Source organism: Erinaceus europaeus, chromosome 2 (genome assembly GCF_950295315.1).
Source record: "Erinaceus europaeus chromosome 2, mEriEur2.1, whole genome shotgun sequence".
In the NCBI taxonomy this organism is placed as follows: Eukaryota; Metazoa; Chordata; class Mammalia; order Eulipotyphla; family Erinaceidae; genus Erinaceus; species Erinaceus europaeus.
In genome coordinates this window covers 5461901-5489701 of record NC_080163.1, presented here as the reverse complement: position 1 = coordinate 5489701, position 27801 = coordinate 5461901, and the positions used below count along the sequence as shown (strand labels likewise).

Here is a 27801-nt window from a genome sequence, read left to right as displayed (position 1 = left end):
GAAGGCCTCTGCTGGGGAGGTTCCCCTTCTACCACCTGTTAGTCTTGGCTTCCTGTGGGTTTCCTGCATGTCCCCTCCCAGGGCTCTTCCGATCATCTTTCCACACTTGGGAGGCCCAGAACCCTCCAGCTCAGATATGCTGCTGCTGCTGTTGCTTCTGCCCCTGCTGTGGGCAGGTGAGTGGGCCTGGGCGTGAGGGGGGCAGCAGGTGGGGGCCATGGCTGATCGACTCTGTCCCACAGGCTCTCAGACTCTGGATTCTCAATACTGGCTCCAAGTGCAGGAGTCGGTGACAGTGCAGGAGGGCCTGTGTGTGAGTGTGTCATGCAAATTCTCCGACCCCTGGAAAGTGTATAGTAACCCTCCCAGGGCTCACGGCTACTGGTTCCGGGAAGGGGCTAATATACACAGAGACACTCCAGTGGCCACAAACAACCCAGGGCGCAGAGTGCTGAAGGAGACCCAGGGCCGCTTCCTCCTCCTCCTCGGGGACCCGAAGGACTACAACTGCTCCCTGTTCATCAGAGACGCCAGGAAGGAGGACCAGGGGAAATACTTTTTTAGGGTGGAGAGACAAAATATAAAATACAATTACATTTCTAAGCTGCTCTATGTGCATGTGACAGGTAAGGCCTGGCTGGACACAGGGTGGCCTGGGGCTTCCAAGAAGACTGGGTGATTCTAGGTTTGATTGGAGGGAGTTTGGGTTCAGTCCTGGGAGGGATTAAAGGGTAGTGGATACAGTCTGCGGCTTCTCTCAGGGTCACTCCTCAGACCCTAGTGCTGACCCCCATGTCCCCTCTCCCCACAGCCCTGACCCACACCCTCCACATCCTCACACCAGAAACCCTGGAGTCTGGTCACCCAGTGAACCTGAGCTGCTCTGTGCCCTGGGCCTGTGAGAGGGGGACACTCCCCACCTTCTCCTGGACATCCACAGCCTTCAGCTCCCTGGGCTCTAGAACCTCCCTCTCCTCAGTGCTCACACTCACCCCACGGCCCCAGGACCACGCTTCCAATGTCACCTGCCAGGTGTACTTCCCTGCAGTTGGCCTGACCCTGGAGAGAACCATCCAGCTGAATGTCACCCGTGAGTGTGGGGACAGGGCCCCAAGTCCTGGAGGTGTGGGGAGGGGCAGGAGAGCCTGGCTGGGGCATGGGGACTTGTGCTCTGGAGGCTGGACTGTGCATGGACTGGAAGGACATAAGCCCTGTTCTGTTTGTCCATGGCATTGGAAGAGGGGAAAGGCTAAGTCTGTTCCTACCCAGATTCTCCACTAAGCAATGACAGGCACTGCCCTCTCCTGTTCCAGGTGATCCTCAGGGCCCAGGTTCTGGCATAAGCCTGGGAGCTGGCACAGGTAGGGAGGAGCCCTCATCCCTGTGACATTTTCTGGGCAAGAAGTGAGGTGGCTAGGGCCTTTCTCAGACAGGAGAAGCCCTAATACCCAGGCCTCCTCACCTTCCGTTCCACCTTCTCTGATCTTCTGGGGTGAAGGGCCTGGGCACTGCAGCCTCCCTTCCTGTCCCAAACCAGGCTCTCTCTCCTCTTCCTGGCACAGACCACCTTGGGAGGGTTTATTTCCTAGGAGCCTTTTTTTTTTTTTTTTTTCACAGCAGGCTCCCACCAGAGGGGCCTTTGTTCCAGGCTGTGAGCCTACACCCAGCCCTTCATCATCATCATCATTACTTTTGCCATCACATCTATCATTTAGACACTAGGGGCATAGAGTTCTGTGTGTATTAAAAATATACCCCCAAAGGCTGATGCCACAGCTGATCCTCCACTAAATTTTTTGTTAAAAAAATATTTTTAATTATTTGGGTTTTTTTTTTTAAATTTTTTATTTAAGAAAGGATTAGTGAACAAAAGCATAAGGTAGGAGGGGTACAACTCCACACAATTCCCACCACCCAATCCCCATAACCCACCCCCTCCCATGATAGCCTTCCCATTCTCTAGCCCTCTGGGAGCATGGACCCAGGGTCGTTGAGGGTTGCAGAAGGTAGAGGGTCTGGCTTCTGTAATTGCTTCCCCGCTGAACATGGGCGTTGACTGGTCGGTCCATACTCCCAGTCTGCCTCTCTCTTTCCCTAGTAGGGTGGGTCTCTGGGGAAGCTGAGCTCCAGGACACATTGGTGGGGTCTTCAATCCAGGGAAGCCTATCCAGCATCCTGGTGGCATCTGGAACCTGGTGATTGAAAAGGGAGTTAACATACAAAGCCAAACAATTTGTTGAGCAATCATGGATCCCAAGCTTGGAATAGTGGAGAGGAAGTGTTAGGGAGGTACTCACTGCAAACTCTAGTGTAATCCTGCTTTCAGGTATATATTTTGCAGTAGTTTATGGATACGTGTGCACATACGCTCTCTCTCACAGAAACTGGTGTATGTCTAGGTTATGGGACTTTGTTAGAAAGTGAACCACCTGAGATGAAATTAGAGTGTACTATAAAAGGAAAGGTCTCACCCGAGTAATGAAGCTGAAGGGTTGTCATTCCACACGTGAAGTCTCTGGATACAGTCTGAGGTGAAGCATGTTGAGGTGGCAATCGTTGCTTTGGTTAGGTTGTGATCGGCGGATGCAATATTATTTGGTTTGGATTGGGAGATGCATACGGGAAAGTGAGCCCTATCCAAGGGTGCCAGGACTGGGGGAAGTAGGGGCTCTATAGTGAAGATGTGAGGTTCCTGCTGTCTTAGGGTATTTGGGGTTTTATACCAACACAATGATTCCTTGATTTCTAGAAGGTGGTTTTCCCTTGTTTCTTTCTTCCCTGTGTCCTCTTTCTATTTAATTTGTCAGAGAGAAATTGAGAATTCAGCAGATAAAGGGGGGGAGAGAAGGAGAAACACCTGCAGCACTGTTCACTGCTGTGCGTCTTCCCTCTTGCAGGTGGGGATTGAGGGCTTGCACCCTGGCCTGGAGCATAGTCATGAGTGCCCTCAGTTGGGTGTGCCATCACCTGTCTCCCCACCACTACCACTACGCCCCTAATAACTCCACCGCCATTGATGCAAACACCTCCCACTCCAGACCACTCATCCCCTGAGTCCACAGATGACAGCCCTCCCTGACCCTCTGAGCTTTCTCCGGAGCCCAGTGCCACCACCGCAACCCCCACTGATCCTCCTGTTGTGATGGCATCTGTCCCCTCCCCTCCTCACGATGCTCCCCTGTGCCCATCAAATAGCTGGTGGATGACACCCAGAGACCCAGCTCTGACCTGGTGCTGGCCTCAGGAGGCAGGCGGGGAGGGGCTGGGGCTGAGCTGAGGGGCTGAGAGCCTCCTGCTTCCAGCTCCTTCTGAGACCCGGACAGAACCCCAGAGACTCTGAGTGACAGACAGGCCTGGGGAGGCCAGGAGGGAGAGTGCAGACACAGGGGGTGGGGCCATCATTCATCCCCCCTCCAGCTTGTGTCTCTGGAGGCCCTGGGCTGAGCCTTCTGACCCTACAGGGGGCAGGAGTAGGGTCTGTGCAGGGACGGGGCAGGGACTGGTCCCTGAACAGGAGGAGTTTGGGGGGTGGGAGAGGATTCAAGGAAACAGGGAGGAGTGGGGACATACCCCACACCCTGAGCTCTGTAGGAGACTGAACTGAACCCTGGGGCTGACCCTGATAGAGGGAGGGGCTGCCCCTGTCCTCCTGCTGGGGAGGAGCCCCCCTCCTGCAGCCAGGCCTGGAGTTGTCCTGGGTCTCTCTGGTCACAGGGCAGCCTGGCTACAGAGAAGGAGCCGTGCGTGGGGCCGTCGGGGGAGCAGGTGTCACTACACTGCTTGCTGTCATCCTCGTCCTCCTCTTCTTCACGTGGGTCAGGTGTGGGCCAGAGTCAGATGGGGTGGGGGTGCACTGCTGTGAGCATTCGAGCAAGGATTCTGGGAGTCACAGTGGGCAGCTCCAGGCACAGACGTTATTGTTCCCAGACCTGGTCACCTGTCACCTGGGAGCCAAGGGACTTGTCAAAGCCAGGCTGTTCAGACACCTGGTCTCCCCATCCCCTGCCCCATTATTCTCCCAGCTGCAGAATGTCCCAGTGTCACACACCCAATGTCCCCCGTCAGAGTGAAGAAACACAGGAGGGCAACAGTAATGGACAGAGATGACAGCCACCCAGACAGGAGGACAGCTTCCCAGGTGAGTGATAGGAGGGTCCCGGCTCACCTTCCTCCAGCCACAGTCCTGCTCCACTTAGTGCCCAGGAGTGGATGAGTCTCCTGCCACCTGTCTGAAGCTGGGGGGCTTTTGTGTTGCTGCTTTGTGAGGGCAACAGACTGGGAGATGATTCCAGAATGGTTACATGATAGAAGTTCATTCCCAGGCACTCAGTCCCCAGCACTACCATAAGCCAGAGCTGAGCAGGGGCATCTATATATTTCCACCAAATGGCCATCTCTCAGACCCTGCTTTCCTGGGGTTCTCATGATCTGAGTGATTTTGTTAGTTACACTTCCTGTGTGCTCCTCACCCAACACATAAGTGTCTCAAGAGTCAGGCTGCATGTCCACATCCACAGCTGTGTGGCCCTAATGTCTCTGAGGCTTCCTGCTCTCTCTCCGTCCAGCAATAGTCCTTTCCAGAAGTCTGGGGGGGGGGGGCTCACTGTTGTGAAGGGAGCCAAGTGCTCTATTTGGTAGATGCTCAATTAATGGAAACCTGTCATATGCTTGATTTTTTTAAATGGAGGATGACCAGAGGTTCTTTCCTGATCAAGTTCCCAGGATAAACCCTCCTTGTCTTCTCCCTGAGCCCCACCCCCAGCTCCCCAAGGAGCTCTGGCTTCTTTCTTTCCTTCCACACAGGGTCCACAGCAGGAGTCCACACCACATGCCCCCAATGTCTCCACCTTGGGGACTGAGCAGGAGGTGCAGTATGCCACCCTTTCATTTCACAAGACAAACCCTCAGGAGGGCTCCCCCCGGACCCAGTGAGGAGCCAGTGTGAGCTTCTGTTTCAGCCAATTATCACATCCCCTTGGAGACTGGGCACCAAATACTGATTCTTGAAGACATGATGCCCCCACAGCAATTGGGTTCAGAATCCAGTGGGTGTGAAGCCCCTGCTGTGTTGCAGACAGCTTGTTCTTTGCAACCAGAAAGTCCTTGGGTCAAGCCTCACAAAAATAATTCCTTACAAAAAAAAAAATACTGGCACTCACCTCTCCATGTCTCAGTTTGCTGTCTTATGAGAGGGGAGTCACAGCCTGGCTCTGAGCTATTGAAAGGGTGAAATAAAGGTGCAATGGATACCAGCCAGCAGAAGTCCTGATGCTTTGGGAGAGTGTGGTCTGTGCTGGATCCTTCCCCCTGGATCAGAAAGAAATAAATGACATTCCGCCCAGAGGCCAGGTCTATCCTGTCCCAGACCCTACATGTCAATTCTCTCTCTGCTCAAAACCCAACTTCTGTGTCCCTTCTCAGACCTGGATGGAGACCCAGAGGCAGCAGGCGGGCTGCTTCCTGCCCTGATGAGAGGGGAGTCATTCCGACAGCAGAGAGAATCCAGCCTCCAGTAATGATTCTGGAGCCAGACATGGGGGTCCCCATCAACTGAGAGGCTCCTCTCTGACCTGAGGGGCTGGGACAGGTGATGGAGCTGGAGGGAGAGACCCAGACAGAGTGTCTGATGCTGCTGACCAGACATCAGCTCTCTCCCTGATCAAAGAGAAGGGAATCCTCTCACAGATAGATGACTGTGTGATTTATGAGTGTGTGATTTATTTATGAGTGTGTGTGTGTGTGTGTGTGTGTGTGTGTATAAGCATGTTTGAGTGTGAGAATATGTTTGCTTGTGTGTCTCTGTGTTCATGTGTTGGAGTGTAGAAGAGAAAGAATACATGTAGTAAGAAGTTTAAGCACCTACCCAGAGAGACTTGTGCACTGAGGACTCAGTAAGAAGCCTTGTCAAGCAGACAGATAGGCATTCCCAACAGGAAGCCCAGAGCTGAGAGTGAGCAGACTGAGGAGGGCTGGGAGCAGCAGGGAGGAACCAGCTCAACCAGGGCCCACTTTCCCCAGGACCCCTACTCAAATCTCTCTGCCCTGCTGGCTGAAAACAAGAATGCTGATTTCTGGCTCAGGCCTTCTGCTGAGCTGGGGGCTGGGTTGGGTGTGTGGGTGGACACCTGAGTAAAAGGCAAGAGCCAGTTTCAGCACCACGGACAGTACAAGCCCCTGCCTGTGTCTCCAGGACCAGGGAGGCTCATGAAACTAAGTGGGGGAGCTGAGGGGGGGGGGTCACCATTTCTCAGTCCCTAGAACAGAGAGAGGAGACTTAGGAAAGGAGCAGACATGGCAACACAGTGCCCATGTGTCCCCGGGGCTAATCCCAAACTCTCTCCATGTCCCCTCTCTGCAATAGAGCTGAGCACCCTGCACACCCACACCCACCCCCATGAGGACACACTCACCTTGGTTCCCCACTCAGTTCTGCTCTCCAGATGATTTTGGGGGGTGGAGGGAGTAGACGCAACAGGAAACCACGCAGACACAGAAAGGCACAGTCACGCTTCATGCGAGCTGCTGCTACCCTGTGTCTGCCTGTGTGAGAGCCAGGAGACCTGCCCTGGGACGCGTATTTGTCACCCCATGCGACTGCAGAAGGGGGGGCACAGAAGGTCTGCCCTGGCTTCCTCCTCCTGGACAGCACCCCAGCTTCTCTGGCCCTGTGACACCCTTTCACCTCCTCCTTCCCTGTGGGGTTAGAGGGTGGAATGAGCTCTGACCTCAAGTTCCTCTTCTGTGAACTGCCACAGAAGTCTCCCCACTGACTCTCCCCTCCCCTTCCCTTCTCTGTACACCCTCGGGAGGCCAGGAAGCTCCAGCTCAGACATGTTGCTGCGGCTGCTGCCCCTGCTGTGGGCAGGTGAGTGGGCCTGGGGCAGAGGGGGCAGCAGGGTGGGGGCTGTGGCTGATTACTGTTTCCCTTCAGGCTCCCTGGCTCAGGATTCAGGATTCCAACCTCAAATTCAGGAGCTGGTGACGGTGCAGGAGGGCCTGTGTGTGCCTGTACCCTGTAGAGTCCCCCGACACCATATGTTCTTTCTTTTCTATCACAATGTACATGGCTACTGGTTCCGTGAAGGGGCGGACACAGCCCAGGATGCTCCTGTGGCCACAACTAATCCACATCGGGAAGTGCAGAAAGACACCTTGGGCCGTTTCATTTTTCTCGGGGACCTCCGGACCCAAGACTGCACCCTGTTCATCAGAGATGCAAAGAACACAGACCAGGGAAAATATTTTTTCAAGATAGAGACAGAACATCCAAGCTACCATCCCAAGTCTAAGCTGTCTCAGGTGCAAGTGACAGGTGAGGGCTGGGCTGGAGGATAGAAAAAGAGGGTTCGAGGGTTCTGGTGTGACTGGGGGCCTACCCTGCCTGCCTGGGAGGGATCTGCGGGAACTTCTCTCAGTAATCAAAACGGAGGATCTGGACCAAGGTCTGAGGGTTCTCTCATTGTCACTCCTACGACCCTCCTCCTGACCCCTGTTGGCCCCTCTCCCCACAGTCCTGACCCACACGCCCAACATCCTCATCCCAGGGACCCTGGAGTCTGGTTACACAGTGAACCTGAACTGCTCTGTGCCCTGGGCCTGTGAGAAGGGGACACCCCCCACCTTCTCCTGGATTGGGGGTGCCATCACCTCCCAGGGCCCCAGCACACCCTTCTCTTCTGTGCTCACCCTTACCCCACGGCCCCAGGACCATGGCTCCAGCCTCACCTGCCAAGTGATTTTCCCTGGAGCCAATGTGAGCACAGAGAGGACAGTCCAGCTCAGTGTCACCTGTGAGTTCTACCCTGGACCTGGGTCCTGAGACTTGGGGGCAGGGGCAGGGGTCATACCCTGGGACTGGGTCCCTGAATCTGGGCTGGGAGGGGTTCGAGAGTATGCCCTCCCCCGTGGCCCTTTAACACAGCTCCTGGGTACAGAGGTCAGTGTCCCCAGCCCTCACCATTGAGGGGACCCTGCCATGTCTCCCTGTCACAGACCCTCCACATAGCATGACCGTCACTGCCTTCCTGGGAAACAGCACAGGTAAGAGAGTCCTTCCCAGGGGCAGGGGGAAGGGCCTCCTCTATTTCAGTACAGGGTCTCCCTCCATGTGGACAAGAGGCAGTTTCTTTTTCACACTTCCTCTTCATCCTGAAGCAGCTGACATGGAGGACAGGGTTCTTTTCTAATTTGTGTTTTCAGTTTCTTCCCATAAAATCCCAGACAGGAAGCTGCTCTATGACACAGCAGTCCTGGCTGCAGGATTTCAGGAGCCGCCCTGTTGTGTCCAGACTTTGCACCCACTGGCCCTCCCCACAGCAGGGCACATGGGCTCTCAGTACCCCACGGCCTCTTTGTGGAGGGTCAGTGTGAGGAGCTGTCCCTGGAGAGCAGACAAGGTCACATTCTCACCAGCAACGGCAAACGGCAACGTGTCAGGCTGCGGGCTGCCCAGCTTCCCCAGTGAGGGGGGTTGGTGAGACCCCCAGCTCCCAGGAAACAGGTGGAGGATGGGCTCTCCATGGGGCTGGATGGAGCCTCAAGGAATTACACATGGGGAAGGGTCTCCTCTCAGCATCCATTCTGTGCAAGCTCTGTGCATGGGCTTGGCTCACTCCAAATGACTGACTCAATGTCTTCTCAGTCCTTCCTCCTCCTCCTCCTCCTTCTCCTCCTCCTCCTCCTCCTTCTTTCTGCCTCCAGGGTTATAGGTTGGGGCTCAGTGCCTACAGGATGGATCCAGCCCGTAGCTGTCATTTTTTCCATTTTAACAAGACAGAGAGAAACTGAGAGAAGAGAGGGAGATGGAGAGGGAGAGAGAAAGATAGACACCTGCAGAGTTGCTTTGCCACATGTGAAGCTTCCTTCCTGCAGGTGGAGAGACAGGGACTCTAAATGGGATCATTGTGTGGGTCCTTGCACGGTGTACTGTGTGCGTTTAACCTGCTGCACTACTGCCCCATCCCCAATAAATTCTATAATGAGTCTCGTCAGATAATCCACATTCATCCTTTAACTGGTTTCAGTGGAAACATGAGTGTAGAAATGTATTTTCTTTTTTAAAATGTATTTTCATTCATTGTTACATAGAGACAGAGATAGTGAGAGGAGAAAATAAAGAGAGAGAGAGAGAACTGCAGCACTGCTTCACCTCTCGTGAAGCTTTCCCCCAGCATGTGGAAACCAGAGGCTTGAACCCAGGTCTTTGTGCATTGTATTGTGTGTGCTTAACCAGGTGCACCACTGCCTGGCCCCAAGAAGTCTATTTTTGGGGTCAGTGTGGTTATGAGAGAGGGGTTAGGTGTCCAGGGCAGGGATGACCTGCACTCTGGGTCCTCTGAGCCCTGACTCCACACTCTGTTCTTCCCAGGTCCACACCCCACCCCCAACTCTCAGTGTAGATGGCCACACCCTCAGTGCAGGGGGCTGAGTGGGAACCCAAATCAACTCCCCCTCTGCTCTCTACCCAACTCTCTTCTCTCTGCTTGGGTGCATGAGTCCATCTTCTGAGAGGGTGTCTTTATGAGTATTCTACTTCCTAAGGATCTCACAGACGCTCTGACCTTCTTTGTCTCCAGGACCCATGGCTGTGAGGAATGGCTCCTCTCTGCAGGTCCCTGAGGGCCAGTCCCTGCATCTGGTCTGTGAGGCTGACAGCAACCCTCCCTCCGATCTGAGATGGTCCAGGGATAAGCTGGCCCTGAGCCCCTCCCTGCTTGGAGGCCCTGCAGTCCTAGTGCTGCCGCAAGTGGATGCGAGGGACCAGGGGACTCTCACCTGCAGGGCTCAGAACCCCCTGGGCTCCCAGCATGTCACCCTGAGCCTGTCCCTGCAGAGTGAGTGTCCAGGGGCTGCCCACGGGCCCCTCCTCCTCACCTGTTCTGCTCCCAGGTCCCTAAGTGACCACATTTCAGTGTTGATGGTCATGGCATTGGGTCTGAGGAGGTAGAGGCACAGGGGTCAGAGAGCAGAAAGGTGCAGGGGCCCACATCTTCTGGGAGCACAAGCACCCAGATGGGGTCCAGTGGATGAGCTTCCCTCTCCCCTCTGTATAGGGAGCCCAGAACCCCTGGCAGAGCTGGTGCTGGTGGCCATCTTGGAGGCTGCTGTCAAGTCCCTGCTCCTCCTCCTCTGCCTGGTCATCCTGCTGTGAGTTCTGCCCTAGAGAGGGAGAAAGGGAGGGAGGTAGGGAGGAAGGGTAGAGGGACAGATGGAGGAAGGGAGGGAAGGAGGGAGGGAGAATGGGTGATGTGGCTGATCCCAAAGTGAGATCCCCAGGGAGCTGACTGTTCAGTATAGAACAATTGGGGCACCTGTGGAGAGGAGTCTTTTCTTTTGTATTAAGGATTTGGCTGCCAGGAGTCTGAGGGTCCCTGGTACCCCAACCCCTTTTCCCCTCCCCCTTTAGACACTAACAGGGGAAGGGAGTTACTGCTGCACCCTCCCCGTCTGACCACTGGTAGACGCTGGTTCCTTCTCGCAGGAGGAGGTCCCATAGCAAGGAGGTGTTCAGGACCTCAGGGAGCAAGGAGGATACCAACACCACCAAGTGCTGACCTCTCAGGTGAGGGGGAGGGGTGTCCTCCTACATCTACTGACCCCTTTTCCAGGAGGTCCTAAGGGTTGTGCCCCTCACTACAGTTAAGCTTCCTCTCCCTCATAAACCTGCTCCTGCCTGGGGTCCAGATAGACTGAGGAATTGTCCCATCTCTAAGTTCAGAGCAGCGTGTGGGCTCTTTCCTGACCTCCTCACTCCTCCTTGACTCAGTCAATCTCTATCCTGACCCTCCTCCCTCCCAATGACAGCTCCTCCTCTTCCTCCCCATCTTGACCCTGGAGGTTCCTGCACCTCCTATCTCCTGGTCTCTACACCCTCCCCTCCTCCTCCTCTGTCCTCCATGCAGGCTCCAGGCTGAGTGTCCAGAAATCAGCACCATCCACACATGCACATTGGCTATAGTCCCATGTCCTCTCCATGGACAGAGACTCCTGCAAACCCACAGGCTGCCCTGTCCCCTGTCACCTTCTCCTGGATTCCTCCTTCTCCCTCATCTCCATCACTAACAGCTTCCAGTCACCGAAGACATCAGGGACACTGAGACTTGCCTGTGTCCACTGAGTCAGATAAAACGTGTGTGTGTGTGTGTGTGTGTGTGTGTGTGTGTGTGTGTTGGGAGTGAGGAAGCCTCAGTGATGTGTCCCTGTAGACTCGCTCAGTCACGATCATGAACACTGACTCTGCAGCCATTGCTGGAGTCACCCAGCGAGCTGAGGACATGGCACCAAACACACACCGAGAGCCTGTCCCCCTGGAGAGCAGAAGGGCAGAAGGAGAGGAGATGAATGCAGTGACTAGAGGCTTGTTGCTGGGTCACAGCATCTCTGGCATCTCTGCTCACCAAGGGCAGAGAGGCTCCAGGAGCAGAGCAGAGATGGAGCCCACTGTCCCCCTGAAGGGGGCTGAGGAGGTGATGGAGCTGAAGGTTGAGGCCAGGACTCAGGATGAAGATGCAGGAGCAGGATCCCACAGGAATGAGAAGGAGGAAGGGAAAGGGGGCTAGGACATGGAAACACGAGAGTGGTCATGCAAAGATGCTTCCATGTCTGATGCTGGGATTCCTCTGAGCTCAGGTTCAATCCCTGACACCACTGTAATCAGAGCTGAGCTGTGCTCCGGTGAAATGAATGAATGAATAATAAATAAATAAACACACAAATAACTCATGGGTGGTGCTGAATGTTCCCCTGAGCTCCTGGATGGAGACCCCAGAGCTCAGGGTTTGGGGTTTGTTCATTCTCAGATGCCCTGTCAGGACCCTCTGGGATGTCAGATCCAGGTCTGTGTGTCTGCTGGTCAGGGAAGGGTCCAGACAGGAACATTAAATAGCTGAGGGCAAGGGACGTGCAGGGGCTGATGAAACATGGAGAAGACAAAGGCCATCACCACGGCGGTTAGTGGAGGTTGTGCTGGAGACACTGTGGAGATTCCAGGGGAGGGGGACACCCTGTTCACAAGGAGTTTGGCAACAAATGCACGTGCAGGGGAGTCAGAAGCGAGTGAGGTTCCAGTTCCTCTTGCAGCTCAAAGAGGAACTCAAAATATCAGCCAGTGCTGGGGTCCCGGCTACTGAAATTACACAAACACATGGTGAACTTCACCAAAGAAACTCATTCTCTGTTGGTTCTGAACATCATCACAAATCCCTCTCAGGGAGGAAACGCACTTCTCCCGACTCCTCCAGAGCTCCTCACCGTGTCCTTGTCACACAGAGACTAGCAAGAGCAGGTACACACTCGTGTTTACTGTGCATTCAGTGTGACACAGGAGCTTTCCTCTGGACAGGGAGAAGGAAAGGGACCCAGCCTGAGAGCTGCTGTGTTACATCTGACAGAGGGGACAGAGGGGGTCAGGCTGGGCCAGAGAGGGGAGCAGAGTGTGGCCCTGGGACAGGGGCAGCCTCTGTGCACCAGGTCCTCTCCCTGCCTGGGCAGGTAAGGGGGCTCCCTCCCCAGCTGTGGGGGGCTCCCCTGCTGAGGGTGAGGACCCACTCCAGGGCCGGGTCAGATGTCCCCCTGCACACTCTGCCCCCATTTCCTGCAGGGAAACAGTCACTGTGACCAGCACTCTGCCCACGGCTCTCACCTGGGTCTCACCTGGTCCAGACCCTCTTGGCTCTGCTCTTCTAGGTGCTGAGCTTCCAGGCCCAGCTCTTGGGTACATGTCTGAGCAAAGACACCTTCTGTTCTGCAAACGTCACTGTTCATAGAGACAAAGAGAAGACAGAGACTTGCAGGAAATATCTGCACATGCACCTCTGATGAGTGAGTCGTGACTTGAAACTATCAAGGAGAAAATGCTAAAGAAAAAAAGGGGGGGAATTCAGTTTCATATAAAATACCAATATAAAAAAAGTACCAATATAAAACTCGATTCTCTTTACAAATTGCAATGGGTTTGAATAGATATTTCTCCAGGTATATAAACAGAGCCCTAAAACACGTGACAACATGATCAGTTGCATGGCTGAAGGGACATGGAGATGCCAGCCACAAAATAAAGCAACTTCATACCCAGTGGATAGATCTCAGAGGAGAAACAGGAAACACTGAGACTGGAGTAGACGGGGGCCACGGAGCTCCGGGCTTCTGTCTCGTGTGTCACGGGTCCTGCAGGGGTCAAGATGCACCGAAGTTCCGGAGAGTGAAAACAGAATCTCTGCATCATCATTCAGTCTCCTCCCTGTGGGTACATGACCCCAACCTTGTGGGCAGGAACTTGAAGGCCCCTCAAGAGTCACATGTGTTAAAGGGAGGGTCGCTGTGGCTGGATGTAAACTCAGTTAGAGGAGGGTCAGGGGAATAGCTGAATGGGCAGAGTGCACACCCAGGCTTGTGCAATGTCCGGGGTCAGGCCCTGCACCTCATGGGAGCAACACAGCACCTGGGGTAGATCTGGGGCTGCAGTGTCCCTCCTTCTCTCTCTGTCTCTCTCTGAATCAGAAGCAACTGGGAGCACTGAAGTTGCACATGTGCAAGGTCAAGGTTCATCAAAATAAGTTATTTAATCAAGGGACAGAAAAGTGTATTGAGAAGCCAGTGATTTGCACTAGAATTGTTCAGCTCTGGAAGACAAAGAGCACCAAGGATGTTGAGGTGAAGAAGTTGAATTCTGGCGCACAGCAGAGCAGATGGTGAATTATCTCATGATCCCTAACCAACCTCACAGCCATAGGTCTGAGCCCTGAGGGTCGGATGAAGCTGTGACCCACAGGGCTGTTGGGAGCTGCCCAGGCCCTGCAGTGGATGGTGCTGAGGAAAGACCTCAGAGCCTCGCAGGGTCCAGGGCTCAGCCACCCTCAGGGTGTGGGACAGGCTCAGGGGCTGGGGGGCAGAGCTGGACTGAAGGCTGGAGGTGGGGTCTGTGCTGCTGCTGCTCCTGGGAGGGTCTCTGGGTGTCTCCCCAGGGAGTGTGAACCCTGTGGGAACAGAGATCTGCTCTGAGGTTCCTCTTCTGTGTCTGTGAGGCCTCCTGCTCCTCCCCAGCTTCCTGTGGTCTCCCTGCAGTGCCCTCCACTCCTCTCCCTCTCTGTCCACACACAGGAGGCAGGAAGCCCCAGTCAGACATGCTGCTGCTGCTGCTGCTGCTGCTGCCCCTGCTGTGGGTTCAGGAGAGGGGGAGAGGGGGCAGCAGGGTGGAGGCTGTGGCTTATCATCCTCTCCCCTCAGACTCTCCAGCTCAGGATTCTGGATTCTGGCTGCAAGTACAGGAGCCTGTGACAGTGCAGGAGGGCCTGTGTGTGTATGTGCCTTGCAAATTCTCTGATCCCTGGAGACACTATGATTACCTTGACCCAGTTCACAGCTACTGGTTCAGGGAAGGAGCTAAAACAGACTCAGATGCTCCAGTGGCCACAAACAACCCAGAGCGTGAAGTGCTGAAGGAGACCCAGGGCCGCTTCCTCCTCCTCGGGGACCCCAAGAACTACAGCTGCTCCCTGTTCATCAGAGACGCCAGGAAGGAAGACCAGGGAAGATATTTTTTTCGGCAGGAGAGAAAATTTGCACAGTACACTTACACTATGAGTTGGCTCCACCTGCGTGTGGAAGGTAAGGCAGGAAACGGGGAGTGGGACAGAGGAAGGAAAGAGAGTACTTGGGTTTCTCTCTGTCTCTCTCTCTGTGTGTGCTTTCTTACTCTTTCATAGAGTACTTTGTTCACAAAAACCTTACTCTTCTCAGTGGTGATATTGTTTATTCACACTTAACATAAAAACAGGGAGAGCAAAGCGGAAGGTGGGGGAGTGAAGAGGGACCCTGCAGCTTCTGCAACAACCGTGCACCTTCACCCCGCAGCTGGGCACCAGGAGCTCTGAATCCAGTCCTCACACAGGGGACATGTGTACTGTGCCAGGTTCACACCACATGGCCTCAGCTCCCAGCCTTTCCTCAGAGAGACTTTAGGGACTCCTGTCAGGACTGAGGGAAGTTAGCAGACTGATCTAAAACCTGATTGTCATCCCTAGATGCCCCTCCTGACTCCACTGTACTCTTCCCACAGCCCTGATCCATACCCTCCACGTCCTCATCCCAGAGATGCTCCAGTCTGGCTGCTCCAGGAACCTGAGCTGCTCTGTGCCCTGGGCCTGTGAGAGGGGGACACTGAGCGTCCCTGGGGCTAATGTGACTGTGGAGAGAACTGTGCAGCTGAACATGACCTGTGAGTGTGGGCACAAGGCCCCAGGTCCTGGGAGTGTGTTGGAGGGGTGGGGGGCACGAGGGCCATGCTGGGGCACCTGGTGACCTGGAGCCTAGCTGAGCAGGAGCTGGAAACACATAACCCAGCCCTGCATTGCTGGGATCCTGGGGGAGGGGGCCCATACCTCCTCACCTCAGCCCTTGCCACTGTCCCCTGTCCTAGGAGCATCCACACCCAGCACACTGTCTCCTGGGGTGGCACAGGGAGGGGTTTCCCGAAGGCTTTTGATGGAGTGGAGCAGGGCTGCCTGGTGAGCAGAGCTAACTCTCAGAGCTCAGGGCTGGCTGCGGTAGGGTCGGGGGTCTGCAGCCTTGCCTGGGCCCCAACTACCTAGAGACCCTAAGCTTTGTCCCTCATCCCAGTCACAGAATATCTTAGACTTTATGTTTATAGCAGTTTCTTTTCACGTGTATCGGGTAGCATCGAGGGGGAGAGAGAAGAGACCGGAGCGGAGCGGGAACACAAATCTTTATTCACGCGGGCACCCCAGAAATGGGCAAGAGCAGAGTGGCTCAGGTCATGTGAGCTAGCAAAATGGCTGCCTCCCACTAAGCCTACCAGTCCTTCTCTGCTCTCAGCTGGCAGAGGAGAAGAGGGAGCAAGAGGGTAGACACGCAGCAGCAGTGGACTTCTTCTTCTTCTAGCGTTTGCCCTTCTTCCGTAGCCAGTCAACAGCATCAGGTTGAGCCTGATGTAAGGTTTCGAGACCTCCTTTGAATCTGGAGAGGTGGCAGTCGTTGGCTATGTGGGTCATAGTCTGTCTGGAGCCGCAGGGGCAGTTCGGGTCATCTCTGGCTCCCCAGCGATGGAACATAGTGGCGCACCGGCCATGGCCTGTTCGATAGCGATTGAGGAGGGCCCGATCATAACGTGCTAGGTCAAAACCGGGTTGATGCTTGCAGGGGTCTGTGGTGAGGTGTTTGTTCTTTACCTCAGCTGACTGCCAACTCTGTTTCCAAGAGACTGGAACAGAGAAGTTCAGTGTAGGCATAGGGGACCAGATTGGGTGACGAGACGTCAAGCGTTGGACAGGGTGGGCGAAGATATCCAAGTATATTGGCAGGTCCAGTCGAGCATAGACGTGGGAAATGAACTTAGATGATGCCGCATCCCGACGAATATCTGGCGGGGCGATGTTGCTAAGAACTGGAAGCCATGGAACTGGGTTGGAACGGATGGTTCCAGAAATGATCCTCATGGAGGAATATAATTTGGAATCGACCAAGTGGACATGGGGGCTACGGAACCATACTGGGGCACAGTATTCTGCAGTGGAATAGCATAATGCCAGAGATGATGATCACAGTGTGGAAGCGCTCGTGCCCCATGAGGAGCTGGCCAGTCTTGCAATGATGTTATTCCTCGTGCCCACCTTTGCTGCAGTTTTTATGAGATGTTCGTGAAATGACAGAGTGCGATCGAGAGTAACGCCAAGATAGACTGGCTGGGCTTCATGCCGGATTCTCGTATCGCCAAGCTGCACATTAAGCTCACGCGAGGCCGAGGCATGGTGTAGATGGAAAACAGATGATACTGTTTTTGCAGTGCTAGGGATTAGTCGCCATTTTTTACAGTAATCAGATATCAGAGACATGTCTTTCGTGAGTGTTTCCTCGAGGATGTCGAACTTGGATGCCTGAGTTGCACAGCAGATGTCATCGGCGTAGATGAACTTCCTTGAAGAAGTTTCTGGGAGGTCATTGATGTAAATATTAAATAGCGTAGGAGCCAGAACAGAGCCCTGGGGGAGGCCACTTGAGACAAGTCTCCAGCTGCTAGACTTGTCACCCAGATGCACCTGGAATCTTCTGTTTTGGAGAAGAAACGATATAGTGTTGGCCACCCATGGAGGCAGGCATCTTGAGATCTTGACTAGGAGACCACGGTGCCAGACCGTGTCATAGGCTGTGAGATCAAAAAGACAGCACCCGTCTTTAAATTCTTCTGGAATCCATTTTCAATGTAAGTTGAGAGGGCCAGGGCTTGTTCGCAGGTAGTGGACTTTATAGGATAGAAACGGAAAGTGGCAAGTCGGGACAGGATTGGCTAGGAAACAAGGCACTCCAGGAATAAGGTTTCAGTGCTCGGGAATGGGAAAGGGGGGTAGAGAGAGGCAAAGGGCATGCTGGGAAGGTGGACACGTCCTAGCAACTGTAGCAATACCCTAGGGGATAACACGGTGGTGGAGGAGTCACTTTAAAACAAGGCAGAAGATTGACATGTAAATAATAATACTCGCATGGAAATATGGTAGTTTTGGGGGTCCTGCCTAACTCAGCCACATCTGTGCAATATCCCAACACACGTGGAAACTGATTGTGGAGTGAATGATTCTTCTGTACTCCCTCCTCCACTGGCACAGCCTCACACACACACACCCCCACAAAGTGGCTGCTCGTGCTACCATCTCAGTCTCCACTGACCATATTATTTTTCCCGCCTCCTCTAATGCTCCCTGTGATCTGTGGGTGAGGGGATTCTGGTTAGTATAGGACAGCCCACACAGTCCCCTCTCCCAGATCACCTGCCCCACCTGGGTCCCTGAGAGACCAATGTCCACACTGGATAGAGAAGTTGTGAGGTGGGAGAGGCCCAGGCACTGGAGTCCCACACACAGCGGTCAGGAGTTTCTGCAGACCCTGAGCAGAGGAGGGTAATACATGTTAAGATCAGCAGGTGAGCTGTCCTCGCCCCTCCTTGCAGTGAGCCCAGAGCCCCTGACAGAGCTGGTGCTGGTGGTCATCTTGGAAGTTGCTGTCAAGTTCCTGATCCTCCTCTTCCTGGTCATCCTGCTGTGAGCTCTGTCCCAGGGAGGGAGGGAAGGAGAGAGGGAGGGGATGGAGACATAGCTATGGAAGTGACTGATCTCTCTCTCTCTCAATCTGCAGAAACCGGAGAGCTCAGGGCAGGGCATTGGGGGGTGAGGGACTATGTGACAAACTTGAATGTCCATTATGGACAGGCCTGAGGGAAACTTGGGTTCTGGGATCTCTGCCCTCTCCACCTCCCTCAGTCCTTCAGATTCCACAGGAAAGAGGAGTCACTGTGCTCTGCCTCACCCACCCATCTGCAGAGACTAAAGACTGTTCTCTTCTCTCAGGGTGAGATTCCACAGGAAGGAAGGGGTGAGACCCTCAGGGAGCAAGGAAGATGCAAACACCAACCAGTGCTAGTCTCTCAGGTGAGTGAAGTGGCTGTCTCTCCCCTACACCCCCACACCTCCTCTAGGATGGCCTCAAGATTCATGGTGAGTTGGATCTGCTTCTTGCTCCCAGTCAGGTTTCTATGACCATTGGTGATCCTCAATCCTTCTCTCTCCTGCTCTCTGCACCCCCCCCCTCTTCCTTGCTTTCTCTCCTCCACACAGGCTCTAGATTAGAGTCCAAAGACCAGTTCCACCCACACCTGCACAGTGTGGAGAGCCTCACCTCCTCTCCATGGACAGAGACCACGTGCAAACCCACAAGCTGCTCTGTCCCCTGTCACCTCCTCCTGGATTCCCTCCTCTCCTGGAGCCCCAAGCGTTAACATCAAATGAGCAAAGGTCAGTGACTCAGAGACTCTACCTGTGCTCTTCTTCCTCCTGAAATTCCTCAAACTTGTGGAGACCTTCAGTTACTGTTAGTGAAAACGTCTCAAGCCTCAGCTCCTTGGAGATGCCCGGAGAGATGGGGGAGCAGTGCATCCAAACTCTCTCATTCAGAAGCTGTCACTATGGAGGCCAGAAGGATGGATTCAAAAACCATGAGAAAAAACACTGTAGCATGTTGGGTGTCTGATTTCTTTTCTGTAAAACAGCAGGCATGACAAGGAAGGGGTGGCATGTGGAGGGACAGCATCCAGTCCTGAGGTTGGGTGGAGTGATGAGTGAGCCAGGACCTGAAGGTGGGAAGAAAGCAGGTCCTGAGTTTGCCCAAGAGAAAATGATTCCAAGGACAGGGAGAGGGCAGTGAGTGAGTGTGTGGAGAAGCCCAGGGCTGAGAGCTGTGCACACAGAAGGAGCTGATGACTGACAGCAGAGGAGTCAGGGGAGAAATCTCAGGGGCTAACAAGTCTCACTGTGAGCGAGAGCTGTGAAGATAGCAGAGAGGAAGGGGCAGATCCCCTGGGGTGTTAACATGCAGGTTAGTGCCAGGGTCTGGATCCTGGGAAGAGAGAAGAGGCTGACATTCATTTAACAGGGTCCCTGGCAGCAATGTTAACAACTGGTCCAGAGCAGGCCCTTGACAGCACAACAGAGATGGGGGAGCAGTCTGGACATAGCTCATGCTGTTAGAGTATCAGCAGGCACATCTGAGACCCAGAGATGGGGGAGCCCTGGTCCATCTGGAGCAGTGACTCCGTAAGTGGGGGAGCAGGGGAGTTCTATTAGGATTCACAAGAAGTTGCCACTGTTCTTTTCATCTGAAAGATTTCTGAGAGTTTATTAATATTTGTTATTTTTAGTATTCATTGATATGATAGGACAGAGAGGATGCAGATATGTCCCCACTGTGCAGGTGTGGATGGTGCACTCTGCCTGAAACCTGCATGGAGGAGAGAGAAGCAGGAGGAATCTCAGTGGTGTCCCTCAGACCAGCCTCTGCCCCAGTCCAGCTGCCTCCTTCCTGCAGCCCCAGTGACCTACCCTCCCCTGCCCACTGTCACCCCCAGGCCCTGACAGTATGAGGAACAGGGACACTCAGAACACCCCATGTCACCCCTTGACCTCACTCCTTTCCTGTCACATGCATAGAGAGCTTATAATGTTTGTAATTCTTTTTTTTATTTAAGAAAGGATTAATTAACAAAACCATAGGGTAGGAGGGGTACAACTTCACACAATTCCCACCACCCAATCTCCATATCCCACCCCCTCCCCTGATAGCTTTCCCATACTCCATCCCTCTGGGAGCATGGACCCAGGGTCACTGTGGGTTGTAGAAGGTGGAAGGTCTGGCTTCTGTAATTGCTTCCCCGCTGAACATGGGTGTTGACTGGTCAGTCCATACTCCCAGTCTACCTCTCTCTTTCCCTAGTAGGGTGGGTCTCTGGGGAAGCTGAGCTCTAGGACACATTGGTGGGGTCTTCAATCCAGGGAAGCCTGGCCAGCATCCTGATGGCATCTGGAACCTGGTGACTGAAAAGAGAGTTAACATACTAAACCAAACAAATTGTTGAGCAATCATGGACCCAAACCTTGGAATAGTGGAGAGGAAGTGTTAGGGGGGTACTCACTGCAAACTCTAGTGTACTTCTGCTTTCAGGTATATATTTTGCAGTAGTTTATAGATACTTGTGAAGATATGCTCTCTCTCACAGAAACTGGTGTATATCTAGGTTTTTGGGACTTTGTTAGAAAGTGAACTACCTGAGATGAAATTAGAGTATACTATGAAAGGAAAGGTCTCACCTGAGTAATGAAGCTGAAGGGTTGTCATTCCACATGTGAAGTCTCTGGACACAGTCTGAAGTGAAGTATGTTGAGGTGGCAATCGTTGTGTTGGTTAGGTTGTGATCAGCGGATGCAATATTATTTCAAAAGCCTAGACCAAGTAGATCAGAAGCATCCAATAGCACAGCTATATACAAGATACTGGATACTGTACAGCAAACCATAACAAAAGGACTTTTCAAAGTTAACCCAATTACCAAATAATGTCATGATAACATTAACTATCGATTGTCTTTTTTAACCCTAAGACAGCAGGAACCTCACATCTCCACTATAGAGCCCCTACTTCCCCCAGTCCTGGAACCCTTGGATAGGGCCCACTTTCCCGTGTGCCTCTCCCAATCCATATCAAGTAATATTTGTAATTCTATTTCATGTGAAACCCTCTCTCCACCCTGAAGTAGTATGTCCCTGTGTCTCCTCTCTTTGAGTCTCTGATGTCCAGAGAGCAGTTGCAGTTCTTGGGGTCCCTAGTGAGGAGGAATCGGCCCTGGGTCTCCTTCAGCACTTCACCCTGTGGGTTGCTTGTGGCCACTGGATTAAACCTGCTGTAATGACCCCAGCCCTAAAACCAGTAGCCAGACCCTGATGTGGTGTTGTTCCAGCCATGCTCGGGGTAGGAGACTCTGCAGGGCACATGCACACACAGGCCCTTCTTCACCATCATCAGTTCCTGCAGCCGCAGCCTGTAGTCTGCTCCATGAGCCCAGGAGCCTGCAGTGAAAAGAAGGTCTGTTACAACCCATGCCCCCCTCACCATGCCCTCGGGTCCACTCACCTGCCCACAGTGGGGCAGCAATAGCAGCAGTGATGTTGGTGGTGGCAGCATCTGGGGAGTGAGTAAAAAGGCTCTGGAGTCACAGGACTGAGAGGAATCACTGACAGGAAGCCCAAGGGAACCAGAGAAGACTGAGCTCAGAGGAGGAAGTGGGTGTCCACACATGGTCAGAACTGCTGGGGTCCTGGGACAGGGGGAGCCTTTTCTGTCCACTGAGGAGGACCTGTTTTCTGGCTCTTGTCCTGTCCTGTCTCTCCCACCCTGCTGTGTAGGAGGCAGTCATTCATTCATACATTCATTCATCCATTCACTCACTTAGCAAACACAGTTGTAGGTCTGAATCCTGAGTGGTGAGTCCCATGTGTGGGGGACCGTTTAGGGTCTGTGTGAGTGCCTGGGGAGGAATGAGTTAGATTTGTGCTATGTAAAGTGTGAGTGACTTGTGTTCCTTCATCCTGTTGTTCACTCATTTACATCCAGCTCTCCCTGGAGCACCTGTTTCCTCGTGAGTGGGGAGAAGGAGGGACACAGGGATCGGGTTTGAACCAGTGAGTGGCTCCCATGCAGTGGCCACGGCTCTCCCCAAACACACAGTGTTGTCGGCACAATAATGTCAAAAAACTCACCAGCAGAAGCTGAAAAACAAGAATAGAAGAGAAAATGCTAAGCAGAAGTTGGATTGGAGGTGGTGTATTGCACCAAAGTAAAAGACTTGGGGTGGGTGGGGAAGGGTTCAGGTCCTGGAACAGGATGACAGAGGACCTAGTGGGGGTTGTATTGTTATGTGGAAAACTGGGAAATGTTATATATGTACAAACTATTGTATTTACGGTCAACTGTAAAACATCCCCCAATAAAGAAAAAATTAAAAATTAAAAAATTGGTGTTTGAAAGTGTTGGTGAGTCTGAACATTTTTAAAAATATATTTATATTATTTATTTATTCCCTTTGTTGCCCTTGTTGTTTTATTGTTGTAGTTATTATTGTTGTTGTCGTTGTTGGATAGGACAGAGAGAAATGGAGAGAGGAGGGGAAGACAGAGGGGGAGAGAAAGATAGACACCTGCAGACCTGCTTTACCGCCTGTGAAGCGACTCCCCTGCAGGTGGGGAGCCGGGGCTCGAACCAGGATCCTCATGCCGGTCCTTGTGCTTTGCGCCACCTGCACTTAACCCTCTGCTCTACAGCCCGACTCCTGAGTCTGAACATTTTTAACAGCTCTAGACATGACAGCTTTCACATAAACTTGAGAGCAACAGTGTTCATGGTGCAGTATATATTTTTAATTTCTTATATTTCGATAATTTATCCTCCAAAAATGTGGGGAGAGTCCTAATGACTCAGAGACAAATTCTAATTCCTCACAAGTTCTTCCTTTGCCAAATAAAACTGTCATTTTTAAAACTGGAGATTTAATTACTGGTTTATAAGAATATAGGATCATCACAGTGGTATAGTTCCATACTGCATCCACTACCGGAGTTCTGTGACACTCCTTCCATATTTAAAACACAGATACTCGACTCTCATTTGGTATATAAAGAAGTTAGCTTCACTTAGTAAAATCACACCTTGCTCTATATTTAAAAAAAAAAGTGTGGTGCATAATAGGAACCCGATATAATTATTGTCACAGTAAAGAAAAGTACACTACGTTCTTGGACTGAAAAATCCTACAGTTCTCATTATGATTCATTAAAATGACTCTTACTGTATACAAAAGAAAATGTACTCACATGTCAGGTGTGTTTCTAGGGTTTTAATAAATGTGCACAGCCTTGACCATCAGAATCAAATGAAAGAATAATTCTAGGGACCAGGGACCCACAAGAACTCCTACACCCCTTTGCAGTTCATAGTGCTGCCTCAAGCAAGGCCCCGCTGTTGTACCCTCTGCCATAATGGAATCATCTCATACATGAAGTGTCCCTGGATGTATCCTCACTGTGTCTGCATTCTGTCACTCAACATGACACATCTGAAGTGGGTCCATGATGGATGTATTTGCCGCATTTCATACTGTATTATTACAGAGTATGTCTCTACTTGTGGATACTGTAAACTTTCATAGGTATATACACTTAAAGATAGACATGTGAGATCATTGTATTTTCATTGTGCATATTAAACTACAAGACTTTGTGGACAGATGTTTCTGTCTCTCTAAATACAAACAAAATAGTGGTTAGGCTAGACCAATAAGTAATGCATTTTTCTTTTATATTTTATTTGACAGGACAGAGAGAAGTTGAAAGAGGGAGGGAAGAGAGAGATACACCTGCAGATTTGCTTCACTGCTCATGAAGCAGGTAGGGAACGGGGCTCAAACCCAGATCTTTGCACATGGAGATATGGGCGTTCAGCTGGTACACTGCTTCCTAGGCCCCCCTCAAATAACTGTATATACAACTTCAGCAGGAATAGCCCAATTATTATCTAAAGTATTTGTTTGAATCTTTCCCACTCTTGCTGTAATGTGCCAGAATTCTGTGTCTCTTCATAACACCTGGATGACACATATGTTTCTTTTAAAAATATTTTATTTATAGGGACAAGGAGACAGCATAATGGTTTGCAAAAGAGTCTTACTCCTAGGGCTTATGTAAGAGAGGAGGGAGACAGAGTCTCTGAACCAGGGCAGAGGGGGCGTTCCTATGGGGGCTGCCCTGCTGGATGTGAAGGGTTCAGAAATTGCCCCAGTTCCTCTCTATACAAATGAGCATTTCTTGCCATAGAAAACACAAATTTGTCTTTCAGAGTTCTCTGTGGTTGAAGGTTGCAGTGCTCACAGTGGCATCGATAGCTGGAGTGATAGTCTCAGGGCCAACACCGGTCTTCTCCCCTTGTGTCATATGCATTTGGACAGTCCCTAAAACTGAGGCAATATGGCCTCTCAGACACTGGTATTTACTGAAACCCTCACTGAATATATAGGGAAGTTAGCTTCACCTAATAAAAGAACAACTTGCTCTACATTACAAAATAATAAATAAATAATAATAAAGAATGTGTTCTGTAATAGGAACCGAATACAATTATCAGAGCAGTTGGGAAAGATATGCCATGTTCATGGACTGAAGTCTTACAGTTCTCATCATGATTTCTTAGAAGGACACATACTGTTGATAAAATAACATGTACTCACTAGTCTTCTAGGATTATAATAAAGGTGCACAGCCCTATTTTTCCCACCACAATCAAGTGGAGGAACATTTCTAGGAACTCAATAGTGTTCCTACACCTCATTCCAGACTATTATATCAGTTCCAGATACTGAGGAAGTAAAGGTCCCCAAACCATCAGCTACAGATGAGCAGTGTTCTGCTAGAAAATAAATCTTTATAAAAATATTTCTATTTATTTAATATTGGATAGAGACACAGAGAATTAGCAGGTGAGAGAGAGGGGGTGGAGAAACACCTGCAGCTCTGCTTCAGCACTCATGAAGCTTTCCTCATGGAGGTGGTGTCCAGTGGCCTGAATGTGAGTCCTTGTGCACTGCAATGTATGTGTTAACCAGGTATGCTACCGATTGGCCCATCAAAATAAAAACCTTTAAAAATAATAAAAAAATAAAAAGTTCACAAGTAGATTCATTGTGAAATATGTGTTTTTGTATCCAGTACTATGTCACAGTTTTATACCACAGTTTGCTCAGCCCAATGACAAGTGTCTTATTCCCCCTGGTAGACCAGAGACACCTCCATCTTTGGGCTCTGAGGTGCGCATGCCTGTGCTCTAATGGCCTGAGCTATCTCCAAACTGCTCCTCCTCTCTCTTTCCCAGATCCAGACCTTTACACTAACCTGCATGTCAATACCCCAAGGGATCTGCCTCTTCCTCTCAGCTGTCTCCATAGCTCTAGCTCACAGTGAGACTTGTTAGCCCCTGAGATTCCTCCCCTGAACCCTCTGTTGTCAGACACCCAGCTCCTGCTGTGTGCACAGCTCTCAGCCCTGGGCTTCTCCACTCACTCACTCACTCACTGCCCTCTCCCTGTCCTTGGAATCACTTTCTCTTGGGCAAACTCAGGACCTGCTCTCTCCCACCTTCAGGTCCTGACTCACTCATCACTTTACTCAACCTCAGGACTGGACACTGTCTCTCCACATGCCACGCGTTCCTTGTCATGCCTGCTGTTTTGCTCAGAAAAATCAGACACCCAACATACTTCTGTGCTGTTTCTTGATATTTTTAATTCCATCCCTCTGGCCCCCATAGCAACAGTTTCTGAATGAAAGAGTTTGGATGTACTGCTCCCCCATCTCTCCAGGAATCTCCACAGGCTGGAGCTCAGGAGGTTTTCAGTAACAGTTACTGCAGGTCTGCACAATTTTGAGCAGATGGAAAATGAAGTAGGAGTAATTTCAGGAGAAGGAGGAACACCGGCAGAGTCTCTGAGTCACTGACCATTGCTCATTTGATGTGAACACTTGGGGCTACAGGAGAGGAAGGAATCCAGGAGGAGGTGACAGGGGACAGAGCAGCCTGTGGGTTTGCATGTAGTCTCTGTCCTGCAAAGGAGGCAGGACTGTCCCCACTGTGCAGGTGTGGATGGAGGTGATCTTTGGACTCTAGTCTGGAGCCTGTGTGGAGGAGAGAAGGCAAGGAAGAGGGGAGGGGTGCAGAGAGCAGGAGAGAGGAGGATTGAGGAGTACCAAGGGTTAGAGAGGTCTAACTAGGAACAAGAACAAGGTTTACCATCACTACGAATCTTGAGGCCATCCTAGAGGAGGTGTAGGGGTGTAGGGGTGAGACAACCTCTGCACTCACCTGAGAGATTAATACTTGGTGGTGTTTGGGATCCTCTCTTTCTGTGAGGGCCTGACCACCTCCTTCTTGCGGGTCTTCAGTCTGAAGGAAGAAACCAGGGACTTAGTGAGCCCACATAGAGGGGAACAAAAAGAAAACCTCAGCCCTTCCCTGTGAGGGTCTGGAGAGGTGCCTGAGGGGGAGAGGGAGGGTGACCCCAAACCCCAGTGGAGCCCAGCATGCAGGTCCATCTGACCCTGGGAGTGGGGCCTTGCTGGGGCTCACGGGGAGTGGCTCCAATGAGGAAGGGGAAGCCTCAGACCCTCCCTCACCAGCTCAAGGGGCTGAGTGACTCAGAAAGGAGGCATTGGGGAATATTCTGGCATGAACATTCATTTATCTGGAGAAGGGTACATGATTTTATAGAGAGTTAAACAAAGAACATTTTTCACATATGTCAGTAATTACAGGTTTCTTAAAGGTCAGCTTGCCCCTATGATAGGGGACTGGTATGACAAGAATTGATGCAATACTTATGTATTTGACCTTTATAGGTCAAAATGATTAGTCTCCATAATGCAGGCAAGTTAATTATCCAAAGGCATTTGAGAGAAGCATATGGGTTAAACCAGTAAGGTGAGGTAGAGAAGAAGAAAAACAAAAATTGATGTAAATGACAGATATCAAAGACAACAAGGAAATAGAATTTGGGGTTTTTCACTGCCTGGTGTTGGGGAGGTGTATGATAAGAGTGTGTTCTCCTGGGGAGTTGGGCTGTAGCGCAGTGGTTAAGCGCAGGTGGCGCAAAGCACAAGGACCGGCATAAGGATCCCGGTTCGAACCCTGGCTCCCCACCTGCAGGGGAGTCGCTTCACAGGCGGTGAAGCAGGTCTGCAGGTGTCTATCTTTCTCTCCTCCTCTCTGTCTTCCCCTCCTCTCTCCATTTCTCTCTGTCCTATCCAACAACAACAATAATAACTACAACAATAAAACAACAAGGGCAACAAAAGGGAATAAATAAATAAAATAAATATTTAAAAAAAAGAGTGTGTTCTCCTTTATGATCAAAAGGTGAAGTGGATGTGTGAACTTTGAGTGAACCCTAAAGCAGGCAACCATTGGCCTGCTGCTAGAAAGGGAAACTAAGTGTGAGAGGCTTGTAGGCTTTCTGTGAGCTTGAGAGACTAACAAGGAGAAACTGAGTCTGGGAGACGTTTCCCTCTTGGCTCATCTCTATAAGGAGAGAGGCTAACAAGTGGGGTGTCTTTCCAGAGCTCCATCCAAGGATGGGAGAGCTCCCCTAAGCTCTACCAAGCTTTCACATAGTCCCACAGGACCTCCCCAGACAGCCTCCTTGCAGGTGCACACTGACCCCTCAGCTCCCTGCAGAGCTGCTTCTGGGCTCAGCACCTGCCTTCCCTCCCTTCTTTCCTTCCTCCCTCCCTTCCTCTCTTCTGAGGCAGAGGTCACAGCAGGATGACCAGGGAGAAGAGGAGGAGCAAGGACTTGACAGCAGGCTCCAAGATGGCCACCAACACCAGCTCTGCCGGGGGCTTCAGTCTCCCTGCAAGGAGGGGAGAGGGC

At 51.8% G+C, this 27801-nt stretch overlaps 5 protein-coding genes and 2 long non-coding RNA genes across 9 annotated transcripts in view; 3 read left to right on the top strand and 4 right to left on the bottom strand.

Moving 5' to 3' along the window:
- Positions 1-27801, bottom strand: part of LOC103126074 (sialic acid-binding Ig-like lectin 12) — a 167974-nt gene that overhangs the window by 47373 nt on the left and 92800 nt on the right. The window lies entirely within an intron of this gene.
- LOC103126078 (myeloid cell surface antigen CD33-like) overlaps positions 1-27801 on the bottom strand; it is a 39414-nt gene that overhangs the window by 9493 nt on the left and 2120 nt on the right. The window lies entirely within an intron of this gene.
- On the top strand, positions 69-5162 carry LOC132533462 (myeloid cell surface antigen CD33-like). Of its 2 annotated transcripts, XM_060175210.1 has the most exons (7): positions 69-176; positions 243-626; positions 812-1090; positions 1314-1361; positions 3715-3820; positions 4066-4138; positions 4804-5162. In XM_060175210.1, the coding sequence occupies exons 1-7, from the start codon at positions 137-139 to the stop codon at positions 4930-4932; spliced, it is 1059 nt and encodes a 352-aa protein (XP_060031193.1). In that variant the 5' UTR covers positions 69-136; the 3' UTR covers positions 4933-5162. The 2 variants fall into 2 exon arrangements, with proteins under 2 accessions (XP_060031193.1, XP_060031201.1); XM_060175218.1 differs by lacking the exon at positions 1314-1361.
- Positions 3809-6646, bottom strand: LOC107523389 (uncharacterized). Its single transcript, XR_001601807.2, has 3 exons — positions 6411-6646; positions 5160-5307; positions 3809-3944 (listed from the first exon to the last, which is right to left on the bottom strand). It is a non-coding gene; the product is annotated as an uncharacterized LOC107523389 (long non-coding RNA).
- On the top strand, positions 6742-10561 carry LOC103126082 (sialic acid-binding Ig-like lectin 13). The gene is made up of 7 exons (XM_016194231.2): positions 6742-6865; positions 6932-7312; positions 7512-7790; positions 7993-8040; positions 9576-9833; positions 10053-10146; positions 10481-10561. The coding sequence occupies exons 1-7, from the start codon at positions 6832-6834 to the stop codon at positions 10551-10553; spliced, it is 1167 nt and encodes a 388-aa protein (XP_016049717.2). The 5' UTR covers positions 6742-6831; the 3' UTR covers positions 10554-10561.
- Positions 13826-22340, top strand: LOC107523388 (myeloid cell surface antigen CD33-like). The gene is made up of 5 exons (XM_060175257.1): positions 13826-14604; positions 15056-15214; positions 17957-18047; positions 18354-18434; positions 18621-22340. Exons 1-4 carry the CDS (start codon positions 14121-14123, stop codon positions 18424-18426), a joined length of 807 nt encoding a protein of 268 aa, XP_060031240.1. The 5' UTR covers positions 13826-14120; the 3' UTR covers positions 18427-18434; positions 18621-22340.
- On the bottom strand, positions 24046-27775 carry LOC132533479 (uncharacterized). The gene is made up of 3 exons (XR_009545378.1): positions 27688-27775; positions 26239-26319; positions 24046-24340 (listed from the first exon to the last, which is right to left on the bottom strand). It is a non-coding gene; the product is annotated as an uncharacterized LOC132533479 (long non-coding RNA).